This window comes from Cheilinus undulatus, linkage group 16 (assembly GCF_018320785.1).
Source record: "Cheilinus undulatus linkage group 16, ASM1832078v1, whole genome shotgun sequence".
NCBI classification, from domain to species: Eukaryota; Metazoa; Chordata; class Actinopteri; order Labriformes; family Labridae; genus Cheilinus; species Cheilinus undulatus.
The window spans coordinates 3920048-3935024 of record NC_054880.1 but is presented as its reverse complement, the minus strand read 5'-3'; the positions used below and the strand labels follow the sequence as shown (position 1 = coordinate 3935024).

General features: G+C 39.3%; 2 protein-coding genes across 2 annotated transcripts; both read right to left on the bottom strand.

The window, feature by feature from the left end:
* Positions 1–181: 181 nt before the first annotated feature.
* LOC121524486 (zinc finger protein 91-like) lies at positions 182–6132 on the bottom strand. The gene is made up of 2 exons (XM_041809909.1): positions 5998–6132; positions 182–3323 (listed from the first exon to the last, which is right to left on the bottom strand). The coding sequence occupies exons 1-2, from the start codon at positions 6020–6022 to the stop codon at positions 1051–1053; spliced, it is 2298 nt and encodes a 765-aa protein (XP_041665843.1). The 5' UTR covers positions 6023–6132; the 3' UTR covers positions 182–1050.
* Positions 6133–7258: 1126 nt separating this feature from the next.
* Positions 7259–14091, bottom strand: LOC121524487 (gastrula zinc finger protein XlCGF57.1-like). Its single transcript, XM_041809910.1, has 2 exons — positions 13988–14091; positions 7259–10465 (listed from the first exon to the last, which is right to left on the bottom strand). The coding sequence occupies exons 1-2, from the start codon at positions 14010–14012 to the stop codon at positions 8802–8804; spliced, it is 1689 nt and encodes a 562-aa protein (XP_041665844.1). The 5' UTR covers positions 14013–14091; the 3' UTR covers positions 7259–8801.
* Positions 14092–14977: the final 886 nt, after the last annotated feature.

Sequence of the window (14977 nt, the reverse complement as noted above, 5' to 3'; positions counted from 1 at the left end):
GTACAGTTTAAATATTTAAATACAAATTGTCATTGAACCAGAACTGAAAAATTGTGAACTCTTAGGCTGACAAGAATGGACAAAACACTGCGGAGAGCCGGTCAGGACTCTGGTGGTGCTTTAAGAAAGGGTTGGATCACCAGGGCTGATTTAAGTTTCTTTATTGTTAACGATAGGGGTATTTACAGGCATGTTTGTGGTTTCTACAATAATCAGAAGAAACAAATTCAGATGAAATAGTACACAATTACACAAAGTAACTAAGTGCTTTGTACACACAAGACTGAAGAGGCACACTCTGCCTTAAACGTAGCCAAGACTTAATTGCTCCTAAACTGTGTGCATGCGTGCCACAACTAATCTCCTCTCTTTTACAAAATGGCTATACTAAACACAAAGTTTACTTGCAAACAATTCTTTACGAGTTGTCTGCAAAATTACTCTACTTACATTACTTTCCAAACATGGCTAAATGATAATGAATGATTGATATAAGAATAAACTTCAAAATAAAACACAAGCACTTACTTGTTTCATGGACACACAAGTCCCATTCCTATCAAGCTTTTAATTGCAAACTTTATACCAGCTGAGATGACTTTCTGGTGCCAGGAAAAAGGGCCAATCTCTCCTTCTTACAGCAGCTTGTAGAAATGTGTTTTCTCTGTCTCTCTGTCCAGCAGTCTTAAAAGGACAGGCTCACAGAACAGTATTATAAACAAGAGCCTTTTTAACAGTGTCTTAAAATTTATTGCTACAAAGAGAGCAGCAGGAGGTTTCTAATGTATATAAATTGTCATGCATTGTGTTGGATAATCCTGCTGACTAAATGTTTATCACACTCAGGGTGTCAGAGCATTTTTACCTTGGTTAAGGGTCAAGGTACAATCTTCTGTGAATGTTCTACCAGACAGAGACCAACTAAGGAGTTTCTCTCCGGTGAATTTTCATGTAACTGGTCATACTTTTGGTAAAGTGTTTATTCACATGTAGAACAGCTGAAGAGTTTCTCTTTTCTGTGAATTTTCAGACAAGCTCTAGGGTAATACATTAAGTTGAATATGCTGCCACACTCATAGCAGCAGAGTGACTAGAGTTTTTTTCTCTGGTATGAATTACCATGTGTGTGGTCAAATTTGTTTGCCGGTTAAATCTTTTGCCACACTGGGAACAGGCAAATGGTTTCTCACCTGTGTGAATTCTCATGTGTGAAGTCAAACTTCCTCTCTGGGTAAATCTCTGGCCACACTCAGAGCAACTGTACGGTTTTTCTCCTTTGTGAATTCTCATGTGTACTGTCACACTCTCCCTGTGAGTAAATCGCTTACCACATTCAGAGCAGCTGAAGGGTTTTTCTCTGGTATGTATTGACATGTGTCTGGTCAGACTTAATTGACAGTAAAATCTTTTGCCACACAGAGAACAGAGAATTTCATCTCTGTGAATTTTCATGTGGGAGGTCAAACTTCCTTTTTGGGTAAAGCGCTGACCACACACACAGCAGCCAAAGGGTTTTTCTCCAGTATGAACTACCATGTGATTGTCCAAATCTTCCTTGCTGTAAAAAAAATGGCCACACTCAGAGCAGCTGAAGGGTTTCACTCCCTTGTGAGTTCTCATGTGTACCAACACACTTCCTTTTGCAGTATATCTCTTACCACACACAGGGCAGCTGAAGGGTTTTTCTCTGGTGTGAACTACCCTGTGTGATGCTAAACTTCCTACACGATTAAATCTTTTGCCACACACAGAGCAAGCAAATGGTTTCTCTCCTGTATGAATTCTCATATGAACAGTTAAACTTCCTCGTTGTGTAAATCTCTGACCACACACGGAGCAGCTGAAAGGCTTTACTTCTTCAGACACAGAGCAGCTGTATGATTTTCCTCTAGTATGAAGCACCATATGTGTGGTCAAGGCTAGTTCTCTTTTAAATCTTTTGCCACACACAGGGCAGATAAATGGCTTCTCATCTGTGTGAATTATCATGTGCTTAGTTACACTTCCTTTTTGTGTAAATCTCTGACCACACACTGAACAGCCATAAGGTTTTACCCCTGTGTGAGTTCTCTTGTGTCTTGTCAAACTGTCTCTTCGGGTAAATTCCTGACCACAGTCAGAGCAGCTGAAGGGTTTTTCTTTGGTATGAACTACCATGTGATTATGCAAAACTTGTTTAGTCTTAAATCTTCTGCCACACACCAAGCATTTATGCAATTCTTTTTCAGGCTTTGCTCTTTTTCTCATGCTTTTTTCCACTGACATTAAATCTGACTGCCGTTCTGTCTTCTCCCTCCAATCAGTGCTGTCATCAGTCTCAGCTTCAGAAGAGTCTTCAATCTTGACCTCAATCTCTGGTTGTAAATTTCTCTCTGGATCGAAGGATGTGGATGCTCCTGGTCTTCCACAGTCGGCTCTATCTGCTCCTGATTCTATCTGTTTGGTTTGTTGTTCATAAAGCTGTGAGGACTGAGGTTTCTCTTCGTCATCTTCATACTTCACAGTGACAGGAAAATAAGTGAACTTGATTATGTTATGCTCCTCTTGACCTCGAAGCTCGTCTCCCTCTTGATTGCTCCACAGTACCTCAGGTTCATTTCTGTGAATTTTCATGTGTGAGGTCATCCTTCCCTTTTGGGTAAAGCGCTGACCACACACACAGCAGCTGAAGGGTTTTTCTCCAGTATGAACTACCATGTGAATGTCCAAACCTTCTTTACCGTGAACAACTTTGCCACACTCAGAGCAGCTGATGGGTTTTACTCCTTTGTAAGTTCTCATGTGTACTATCATACTTCCTTTTTGAGTAAACCTCTTACCACACACAGAGCAGCTGTATGGTTTTTCTCTGGTATGAACAACCCTGTGTCTGGTCAAACTTCCCACACAACTAAATCTTCTGCCACACACTGAGCAAACAAATGGTTTCTCCCCTGTGTGAATTCTCATGTGAACAGTTAAACTTCCTTTTTTTGTAAATCTCTTACCACACTCAGAGCAGCCAAAGGGTTTTACGTCTTTGGACACAGAGGAGCTATACACTTCTATCTGTTCGGTTTGTTTTTGATGAAGCTGAAAGGACTGAGGTTTCTCTTCATCATCTTCACTCTTCACGGGGACAGGAACAAAAGTGAACTTGTTTGTGTTATGTTCCTCTTGACCTCGAAGCTGCTCTCCCTCTTGACTGTTCCACAGTTCCTCAGGTTCATCTTTAATTCTCAGAGGCTTGCTAATCTCCTGGTTTACACTGGAGCTCTTCTCCTGCTGCTCAGGGGAAACATCTTCTTTGTTCACTGGCAGCTGCTGGACCTCCAAAGGTAAACCTAAAATACAGAAGCACATTGTTATGGAAGCTGATTTTAATAACACATTTCTTCTACAAAGATATATAGTTTTTGGTTTTCCAAGGCCCCTCCACACCTCTTACTAGGGTTGGGTGATATGGCCTAAAATTTATATCCCAATGTATTTTTGCTTTATCCAGATACACAATATATTTAGTGTTACTTTAAAATGTCCTGCAAGTTGCTGAATGTTTAGGGGATTTAAAAAGACTGTTCTATTGTAGTTTTATAAAATTGTATGCAGAAACGGTAAAAATCAATATAACTTTAAATTTAGCAGTTTCATTTTGAAAAGGACTTCATTCAAAATTTAAATAATAAATCAAACATACAGTGCTTAAAAATTTATTAGACCACCCGTCATAAAAACAAGAAAACATAAATATTTTAGAAAAATTTCAAAAACTTGTTTAAAACTAAAACCTAAAACTAAGAATTTTTTTAACATTTTGAACAGGAATGAGGAATTTCAAACTGAATTCACCTTTTAATTCCCAAATTTGAGCCGGCTCACTGGGCTTCTCTGAGAAGTCAGAAATTAGTCAAGCATAACATTCAAACACTAAAACTCATTTTTCTGTTCAGAATGCAAGGAAATAACTATAATTTGACATATTAATCAAGAAATATTAATGTGCTTTACTATTTTTTCAGTTTTTTTTGTAAATCAGAAAATTTGGAAATTCATGGATAACAATAATAATTCTATTTTAGCATTAAAAATATCATTTGGGTTAAAGAGCTTCATATTGGTGTATTAACCATTGCAGAAACATAAAAAATGATTTTGGTAATTACCAATGCTGTTAATTTAGGGCAGCTGTGGCATAAACCTTACTTTGGGTGGTGGTCTAATAAATTTGTTAAGCACTGTACATAAAGTGTGAAATACTCAGTCTTTCACAGTGTATGAACAGTTCTCAAATGTTTTCTGTGTTATGTTTACTATTGCTGATTTTAAAATGATTATTTTCCTCATTAAGGGTGAAGCAAACCTACACAAAACTCAACAATCCTGCATGCAGCCGAAGGCCAAACCCCTGCAGTCTAGTCCACCATGTCTGTTACCTGTGCCAATGAAAGCTGGACCAGTTTCTGACAAGTTCGTAACATGGGAGCGTCTTTAGGGCTTATTTAAGAAACTCCTGTGTGATTATTGGGGGGGTGGGCTCAGATGGAGGCAGGAACATTTTAACTCCACATTGTCTGTGTTTTGAACTGTTAGGCTGAGATAAGTCTCTGGAGTTGTGGGGAAGTGGATCACATTTGTTCGCTGATGGGCCATCTTCTCTCTGATGTTCTTAACAGTGTTAATTTTGGCAGCTATTTTTAATCTTAATCTTAGTTTTAGTCTTTAAATGAAATCCCTTTTAGTTTCAGTATCATTTTAGTCATTTCTATCCTTTTTAGTTTTATTCTAGTTTTAGTCAGTGAAAACTCAAAACATTTTAGTCTAATGTTATTCCATAAAAAGTCCTCACATTTTAGTCTTTACTTTTAGTCCAAGCATTTATTTTCTTGCCTAAATCTGGTACCAAACCATGATAGTGTGTTCTCTGCAATCTCCTAAACCTGGGGTCCCTGCTTTCTACGGCTGTGAGGCAGAATAGCTACAGATGAATTGCATTTTGACAGACTTACCCACAGTGGAGAAATATCGCGGATTTTGAATGTCCAACGAAAACTACAACACATTTTAGCCTAGTGTTAGTCATCTTTATAAAAACTAAACGAAGTTTTTGTCAGTTTTAGTCATCACGTTTCTGTTTTTGTCAGTCTTAGTCTAGTTTTTGTCATGGAAAAAAGGCCGTCGAGGAATATTTTTAGTCATAGTTTTAGTAGACAAAATTAACACTGGTACTTAACCCGTCATTTAACGTCCGAACTGACCAAAACATTGTCGCAGATCTGACGTTTTAACTTACTTTGACCAATCACTGAAAAGCATTTTAACCCTGTGTTGTTACAGATGCTAACGGCTAAAAACAACTTACGCTAACTGCCGTTATTCCTCAAACAGTCGAGTGTGGAAAGAAATGTTCCTTCAGTGATAAACAAAGCTAGAGCCAGCATACATCAGGTGGTTAAATCGCTAATAACACAAGATAATTATGCGGCGTTCACTCCACTCATGGAAAACAACAGCGTTATTGATCATGGAGAACACACTGCTGAAAACCCTCAGCTGCCCGTCATCCTCCGAGTTATCCCGTTAGCAGAGCGTGAACTCTTTCGTACGTCAGAATTTACGTTTAAACTAGGCTACGTTGGAATTAACGCACAGCTGGTGTAACCCAAAGCTGAACATAACTACAAATGAACAGTCTGTTCCTCCAGAGAGCAAACTATGAACAACCGAATCCTCAAGTAACGACAGTTAGCAGCAGAGGTTGTAGCCCACACTAACAAGGTCAGACTGGCGTCATAATTACAGTTCACTCATCATAAAAAATCCTCTCACACGTTTTAATAGTCGAACAACGGTCAGCAACGATTTCTGCTGACTTGGGAACTGAGAACTCTTATTATTTGGAGCTAAAGCTAAGAACCAAAGCTAACAATGTGCTGCATGTAGCTGTAAACGTTAGCTAAAGGCTCAGCTCTCAGAAACATTTACTGGAAACAAGTTTAGAGAAGAAGAAAGAAAACAAACCTGAAAGAGCCTGAAAGCCGGACATTTGACAAACATCCAAGAGACGAATAAGGACGGGAAAAGTCCACTCTGAACGCTCAAACAGAACACTGGATCATCCAAACACGCCAACAATGCTCGGTGGGACAAGCCTTCATGACCCGGAAGTAAACCCGCGAACTCAGACACACACTTCCGGCCAACAAAATGAAGTTTCGAATCTACAGCGCTGAATTCAGATCAGCCTTGAGAAACCTAAAAGAATAATTTTCGCAATTACTGTAAATGTATTAGAAGTAAAAAAAAAAAGAAAGAATTATCACAGTGACACAAGAACTTTTGCTCAGGTTCCTCCCATTACTCTTGAACCTTGCTGGGATGTTTTTTTTACACCTTGACTGATGAATTAAATTAACTGGACATGATTTGAAAAAGCACACACCTCTCCACAAAAGGCCTCATTGCAAATCAGAGTAAAATCCTAGCCAGACATTGGTCTGTTCATATGAAAGCTGAGAGAAAAAAAAATGAGATTTTGTGAAATGAAAATGTCTTTTTTATTTGGACAATACACATCCATTTTCTACTCCAAAGATTTGAACAATAATTGTTTATTACAGACGAACGGTATAAAACAATCTGAAATAATCAGCATCAAAAATTAAACATTTCCCCTAAAAAATGATTCTCTCAGAGATTTTGTAAATCTTTAAAGGGATGATTCCACCTGAACATATAATCACAGTCAGAGGGGTCTATCAGCAATATTACATTTCATGTCTGCTATGTCCCTACGTCTGCACAGAGCATACAGCACACAAGCGGCTTTGTTGGAAGTGGCTGGAGAAAAGGAGGAAGAGCAGGCTGCAGCTGCAGGTATCTGTAGACCTGCTGGAGTCTATCAGGTGGCAGCAATCTCTGCAGCGGCCGATCAGCCTCAGCACCAGGACCGAATCTCACACACACACACATTCACTGAGACAGCCACACTACTACACTACTCACACACCACAGGAGAGGAGGCAAAGCTGCATTTACAAAAACAAAACAAAACCAACAAAAATCTGGCCCAGGGTCATTACATATCACTAGGAGAAAGTCCCCACTTTTCATAATGATAATACATTTTATTTATAAGCACCTTTCTTAAAACTCAAGGTCACTTTACAGATAAAAACAATTACAATAAAATAGGACTGTCAAAATTAATGCTTTAATGTGGATTAATCCATGATCATGATTAATCTGATTAAAAATTTTAATGCAATTAACCCATCTACAGCGCAGAATGACTCAAAATCCCTGAGACGTCTCTGGCAACGCATTTCGTGCAGTTTGTCCAAGTAGGGTTACCGTCGAGAAAGCATGGGCAAATGGGCCATTGATCTGGTAGTGACCAACCAACTCGATATGGAAGACGCTAAACAGCACACTGGCCCTCCTGATGGGAAAGTTCAGTACAAAAAACCCCAAGACAGATCAGTCGGCTGACATAAAGTATTATGCACATTCTGCAGGAAGGAGTTTTCGTTTGACAGCACTACAATAAAACAACAGATAAAAGCTAAGACAGTATAGAATGGGATGAAGTAATAACAAAGAATAGGCAATCCTGAACAGGTGGGTTTTGAGTCTAGATTTGAAGAGAGGAAGAGAGCCAATGTTCTGGACATGTGGTGGGAGTGAGTTCCAGAGTTAGGGAGCAGAGCGGCTGAAAACCCCATGGTGCTGAGATGGGCAGAGGGCATGGTGAGGTGGATGGAGGAGAAGGATCTGAGGGAGCGGGAGGAGCTGGCTATGTGGATATCAGAGTGATGGGGGGGGGGGGGGTGGATGGATGGCCTTGAATACATACAGAGGGATTTTGAACCTTATTCTGAATTTAACTGGGAGCCAGTGGAGATGCTGTAGGACGGGGGTGATGTGGTGAAATGAGGGAGTTTTGGTGATGATACGAGCAGCTGAGTTCTGAACCAGTTGAAGTTTATGAAGAGATTTGTGAGGGAGACCAAAGAGGAAGAAGAAGTAGTTTGGGGGGGGTAAGGGAGGGGTGGAGGCGATTGATGTTGCATAGATGGAAATATGCAGACCGGGTTATATTATTGATGTGGGTTTGGAATGATAGAGAGCTGTCGAGCATGACACCCAGACTCTTAACCTGAGGGGAGGGGGAGACTGAGGGGCTGTCGATTGTGAGGGAGAGACTGTCAGCTTTGGATAATGTAGTTTTGTGCCGATGAGGAGGATTTCTGTTTAATCACTGTTTAATTTAAGGAAGTTGAAGTGAACCAGGATTTTATTTCAGTTGGTGAGGGAGGGAGTTGGGAGTGAAGAGTTGGATAGGTAGAGCTGGGTGTCATCCACGAAGCAGTGAAAATGAATATTGACTTTCCGGAAAATACTGCCAAGGGGAAGGAGGTAGATGATGAAAAGAAAAGGCCCCAGGAATAATAAAATTCTGCTTCCAAAAATGGAAGTGGCTTCACACTTTTAAAGAGCATCTTAAATTAAATGCCACATAGAGAGCAACAGGAATGTTTCTCATGTATGTAAAATTCTCAAGCGTTGTGTCGGATAATACAGCTGACTAAATCAGCTCTCCAGGCATCAGAGGTTCTGTAAATCTTCTACCACACAGAGAGCAACTAATGAGTTTCTCTCCTGTGTGAATTTTCATATCTAGTCGTACTTTATGGTGACATGTTTAATCATATGTAGAGCAACAGAAGAGTTTCTCTTCTCTGTGAATCGTCAGATGAGCTCTTGGATACTACTTAAACTTAAGTATGCTGACACACTCAAAGCGGCAAAGCGGTTGAAGGGTTTTATCCCCTGGTATGACTTACCATGTGTGTGGTCAAAGTTGATTTATGGGTAAATGTTTGGCCACACTCAGTGCAGACAAATGGTTTCTCACCTGTGTGAATTCTCATGTGTACTGTCAAAGTTCCACTCTGGGTAAATCTCCGACCACACTCAGGGCAGCCAAAAGGTTTTACTCCTGTATGAATTCTCATGTGTACTTTCAGACCCTCTTTGTAATTAAATCCTTTACCACATTCAGAGCAGCTGAAGGGTTTTTTTCTGGTATGAATTTCCATGTGTCTGATCAGACTTAATTTATGGTTAAATCTTTTGCCACACAGAGAGCAGAAAACTTTATCCCTGTGACTTTTCATGTGTGAGGTCAAACTACCTTTTTGGGTAAATCTCTGACCACACACAGAGCAGCAAAAGGGTTTTTCTCCAGTATGAACTACCATGTGATTGTCTAAATATTCTTTATTGTGAAAAATTTTGCCACACTCACAGCAGCTGAAGGGTTTCACTCCCTTGTGAGTTCTCAAATGTGCCAACACACTATGTTTTTCTGAAAATCTCCGATCACACACAAAACAGCCGAAAAGTTTTACCCCTGTGTGAGTTCTTATGTGTCTTGTCAAACTGTCTTTTCGGGTAAATATCTGACCACATTCAGGGCAGCTGAAGGGTTTGTTTCTGGTATGAACTATCATGTGATGATCTAAACTTTCTTTATTTTCAAAGTTTTTGCCACACTCAGAGCAGCTGATGGGTTTCACTCTCTTATGAGTTCTCATGTGTACCGTCACACATCCTTTGTAGGCAAATCTCTTACCACACACTAAGCAGCCAAATGGTTTTAACCCATCGTGAGTTCTCTTGTGTACTAACAAAGTGTCTCTTCTGGAAAATCCCTTACCACACTCAGAACAGCTGAAGGGTTTCCCGTCTTTATGGGTTCTCATGTGAACAGCTACACTTCCTTTTTGTGTAAATCTCTTACCACACACAGAACAGCCGAAAGGTTTTACCCCTAAATGTGTTCTCATGTGTCTTGTCAAACTGTCTTTTCGGGTAAATCCCTTACCACACTGAGAGCAGCTGAAGGGCTGTACTTTGGCATGAACTACCATGTGATCATGCAAAACTTGTTTAGTCTTAAATCTTCTGATACACAATGCGCAGTTGTGCAATGTCTTCTCAGAATTTGCTCTCTTTCTTGTGCCTTTTTTCTCTGACTTTAAACCTGACTGGTGTTTTGTTGTCTCCCTCCAATCAGTGCTGTCATCAGTCTCAGCTTCAGAAAGGTCTTCAATCTTGACCTCAATCTCTGGTTGTAAAGCTCTCCCTGGATCACTGTACGCAGATGCTCCTGGTCCTCCACAGCCGGCTCCATCTGCTCCTGATTCTATCTGTTTGGTTTGTTTTGGATGAAGCTGTAAGGACTGAGGTTTCACTTCATCGTCTTCACACTTCACAGGGACAGGAACAAAATAGAATTTGATTGGGTTATGTTCCTCTTGACCTCGAAGCGCTTCCCCTTCTTGACTGCTCCACAGTTCCTCGGGTTCATCTTTAACCTTCAGAGGCTCACTGATCTCCTGGTTTAAACTGGAGCTCTCCTTCTTCTGCTCAGGGGAAACCTCTTCTTTCTTCACTGAAAGCTGCTGGACCTCCACTGAAAAAACTAAAATACAGAAGCACATTGTAAGGGAAAATGATTTTAATAAAACATATCTTCTACAAGTGATATTTTTTTAGTTTTCCAAGGCCTCCACACCTCTTAAATCTCATTACATTAAAGTATCAAATTGTTTTTCATCTAGAGGCAAGTCTAAACAAAATATTTTTCCCCACAGTTCACAAAAACAGCTGATCTTTGACCACTGATTCTGTCATTTTACTTTAAGGGCACATACACACCAGAGCTTTTAGGTCCGCTTTAAATGAAGTCTGGTCCTTTTTCCCGGATAGTCTGGTTCACTTGGAGAGGTGTGAAAGCTCACACAAACTCTGGTGCGGACCAAATAAGCGGACTCTGGTCCACTTGAAAACAGGGGGTCTTGGTCCGCCTCCAAACGAACCCTGGTGCAGTTCGTTTGAGGTATGAAAGCAAAGCTGACCTTCTTGTGAACCAAAGGCAGTAAGTGGCATAAAGCGTAATGATATACGGATTTATATGTGATTTAATACATTCAAATACATGTCAGTACCTCGCTTGGCATCTGTGTAACCAGGGCAAAAGGTCGTAATCGGTGCTGATTGATTTGTCTTGTGTAAAGAACAACATGCTGGACAGCTCACCACCTCACTGGCTGCTCGTAATGCCCCAGTGCAAAAGCAGAAACCCCGAGACGGCGTAAATTCTGTGTTTTTTCATTATGTGAAAAAAAAAAGACTGGCAGAAGGAAATGGATTTCCGCTTTCGTTTTCTTCTATGCCTTCTTTCCATTTGTTCGTGACGACAGCGCCCCCAACGGGCAGAGGTTGTAGGTGTTCAGATGGTTTGGTCTTGGTTTGACCATCAGCACTGTGAATGTGAACCAAACCAAAGCGCAATAATGTTGCAATTTCTGTTCCAAACAGACCGAGTCCACCGGACTACTGGGTGGGAAAATGACCTAAGCTTCCTCACAGAGCAAAGCAGAAACAACAGGATGGTAGGCTGTAAAGTTCTTGACCAAATCTAAAAATGATAAAAACTACCAGAGGTGGAAGATGAGACGCTAATAGAAATGGAGGAATGTGACCAAGGTTATAATAGATTTGGATTTTTCATTAGATTTTATTTTTTCTTTCATTTTCACTTTCTGTGTTCGATTTCAGTTTAGTTTTTATTAGTTTGTACTGCTGGTTTGTTAGTTTAGTCAGTTTTATTTTGCAAAAGTGCTTTATTTTAGTTTAGTTTTTATTAGTTTTAGTGTTAGTTTTAGATTTTTATGGATAGATGTAGGAGCTGAGTGAGCGTCATACATTTTTAAAAACATATTGGGGAGCAGGTGGCCTAGTGGTTAAAGGCACTCCCCATGTACGCGGGCGGCCCGGGTTGGAGTCCGGCCTGAGGCCCTTTACCGCATGTCTCTCCCCCACTCTTGACCCTGTTTCCGATTCTATCCACTATCCTCCTCTTTCTAATAAAGGCACAAAAATGCCCAAAGATAAATCTTTAAAAAAAAAAAAACATATCAAAACAAGCTACTCTTCACTTATCATTTAGCCTATTTATTTAATGATGATGTTTGAATACAACTCCAGACATAAAACTACCACTGTGTGAAGTCTTAACCAACCAGATCAGGCAATTTTATACTGCTCAGACTCTGGTGTAGGTGCCAGTCAGTCTGGTTGTATCAGACTTAAACTAAGGATATTTTGTCTCCATTTTTATTTTATTTTAGATAGTTTTGTAAGCACACTATGCAGTTTTAGTTAATGTTCATATTTTTGTAAAGCTAGTTTTTACTTAGTTTCAGTTAATTAAAATGATTTCTGAATTTTAGTTTTAGTTATTTAGTTAGTTTTAGTTAACTATTATAACCTTGAATGTGAAATTTGTCTACAATGGATTTCATTGTTGATTATCTATTGGATGTGTTTTTCAATGCTGAACAAATACAGTGTCCTGAAAAAGTATTTGCCCACTTTCTGATTCCTGATTTTTTTTTGCATATTTATCACACTTAGATGTTTCAAATTATCAAACAATTACATTATTTCACAAAGACAACCCAAGTAAATACATAATGCAGTGGCTGAATTATTATTTAGTTTTGGGAGGGGGGGCTATGTGGAAAAACTAATTGCTCCCTGAACCTACTAACTGGTTGTGCCACCCTTGGCAGCAATAACTGAAATCAAGCGTTTGAGATAACTGAGGATGAGTCTTTGGCATCGCTGTGGAGGAAATTTGGCTCTCTCTTCTCCACAGACTTGTTTTAACGCAGTCATATTGGAGGGTTTTCCAGCATGAACTGCCTGTTAAAGGTCACACCACAGCATCTCAAGTGGATTTAGGTCCAGACGTTGACTTGAATTTATTTTATTTTATTTTATTTTTTGAGCCATTCAGAGGTGGGCCTACAGACAATTTTTTTTTTTCAATTGTGAGAAAAAAGTCATAATTCTGAGATTAAAGTCAGAATTCTGAGATTAAAGTCAGAATTCTGAGATTAAAGTCACAATTCTGAGAAAAAAAAAGTCATAATTCTGACTTTATTCTTCAAATAAAAAAAAGTCTCAAATGTTTTTTTTTTTCAGAATTCTGAGATTAAAGACTTTAATCTCAGAATTCTGACTTTAATCTCACAATTGAAAAAAAAAAGTCTCAAATTATTTTTTTTTCAGTGGCCCTAATACTCTTCCGTACTACCATGATTTAGTACCAGATTTAGGCAAGAAAATAAATGCTTGGACTAAAAGTAAAGACTAAAATTTCCTTTAAAAACCCATGTTTATAACCTGAAACTACTTTTAAAAATCACCCCAGGGGATCATCAGTTGCCAAAAATGTCTCATGTATTCATTTCACCGATCAGTGAAAAGCATTTTACCCCAGTGTTTGCCATGCAGTGTTTGTTATTCCTCAAATAGCGTTGAGTGTGGATGAAAAATATGACAAAGAATTTTTCCTAAGCCTGAAGCCCCAACTTAGAATCAGTGTGAATGACAACACTGACATCAGGGGGTTAAATCGCTAATAACACGAGATAATTAAACGGCGGTCTGCGGAAATGATCTCCACTCATAGAAGACAACAGCGTTATTTAACATGGAGAACACACTGCTGATACCAAATTACCGTAAAACCATCAACTGCTCGTTATCCCGTTATATGCTTGTTATATCTCTGAGTTTTCCCGTTAGAAGAGCGTAAACTCTGTCGTACGTCAGGACTGAGTTCAAACGTGGCTACGTTGGAACTTACGCACAGCTGGTGTAACCCACAGCTGCGCTGTGTAACCCCAGCTAACATTCTGTTCTACTCTGATCTGATGTTGTTTACAGCAAACTATGGACAACCATAAATCCTCAAGTAACGGCCAGTTAGCAGCAGAGGTTGTGGCCCAGACGAATAAGGTCTGGAAATATCATTATCTGGAGCTAGCCAAAGCTAACAATGTGCTGCATGTAGCTGTAAACGTTAGCTAAAGGCTCAGCTCTCAGAAACATTTACTGGAAACAAGTTTAGAGAAGAAGAAAGAAAACAAACCTGAAAGAGTCTGAAAGCCGGACATTTGACAAACATCCAAGAGTCGGTGAAGGATGAGAAAAGTTCAGTCTGGATGCTTCACATCCACACACGCCAACTACGATCGGCGGGAAAAGTGTTCATGACCCGGAAACAAAAACGTTACCTCAGGCAAACTTCCGGTTTTCAGAATAAGCTTCGAATATCCAGTCTTGAAAACGGAACACATGGCAGGTTTCAGATTAGCCTATACTTGCAAAAGTAACATTAGATAGTTCGTATCTTGAGCTCATAATGCTGGCACTAAAACTAAAGATTTTACTTTGTCAAGATTTTTATTCGGACGTTGTCACACCTCATACTGAGTTTAGAAAAATGTTTCTAATTACTTGTAGGTTGAACGTATCCAGCTTTTTCTAAACGTTCTTTATCTTTTGGCGCAGATTTTTCAAAGTTATATTTTTTCATTAGCAACACAAGGAATTCACTCTTCAGATTTGTGGAAAAATGTCTGAGGCTGTATGATCTGGAATTTTGACGTCTCTGACTCATAGCAGAAGTTAGTCTGGTGATGTGAAGGCTGAGAGAAAAAAAAAATGAGATTTTGTGTCCTGGAGCTTATTTATTCTTACAATACAGGTCAATTTTTGACTGAAAAGATTAAAAAAAAAAAAAAAACTGTTTCTGACACGACATCAAAAATGAAACATCATATGAAAATGTTCTCTCTCTCTGTCTCTGGGGTTTTGTGCATCTTCAAAGAGAGAATTCCAGCTGAGTGTTTTATCACAGTCAGACCGCTCTATCAGCAATATGACATTTCTTATTACTAAGAAAAAGTCACCACTTTTCAAAGGGTAAACAAGAACGATGTTCTCTGGACCATGTTCTATCATATTGTGGTGTTATGAAATTTAATTGTACTCATTAATAAGGGCACCACCCAACAATGTGAGAATGAAATATGGAATAACAACATTTAGCCTTAAAATCTAAATCAGTCTCGTACCT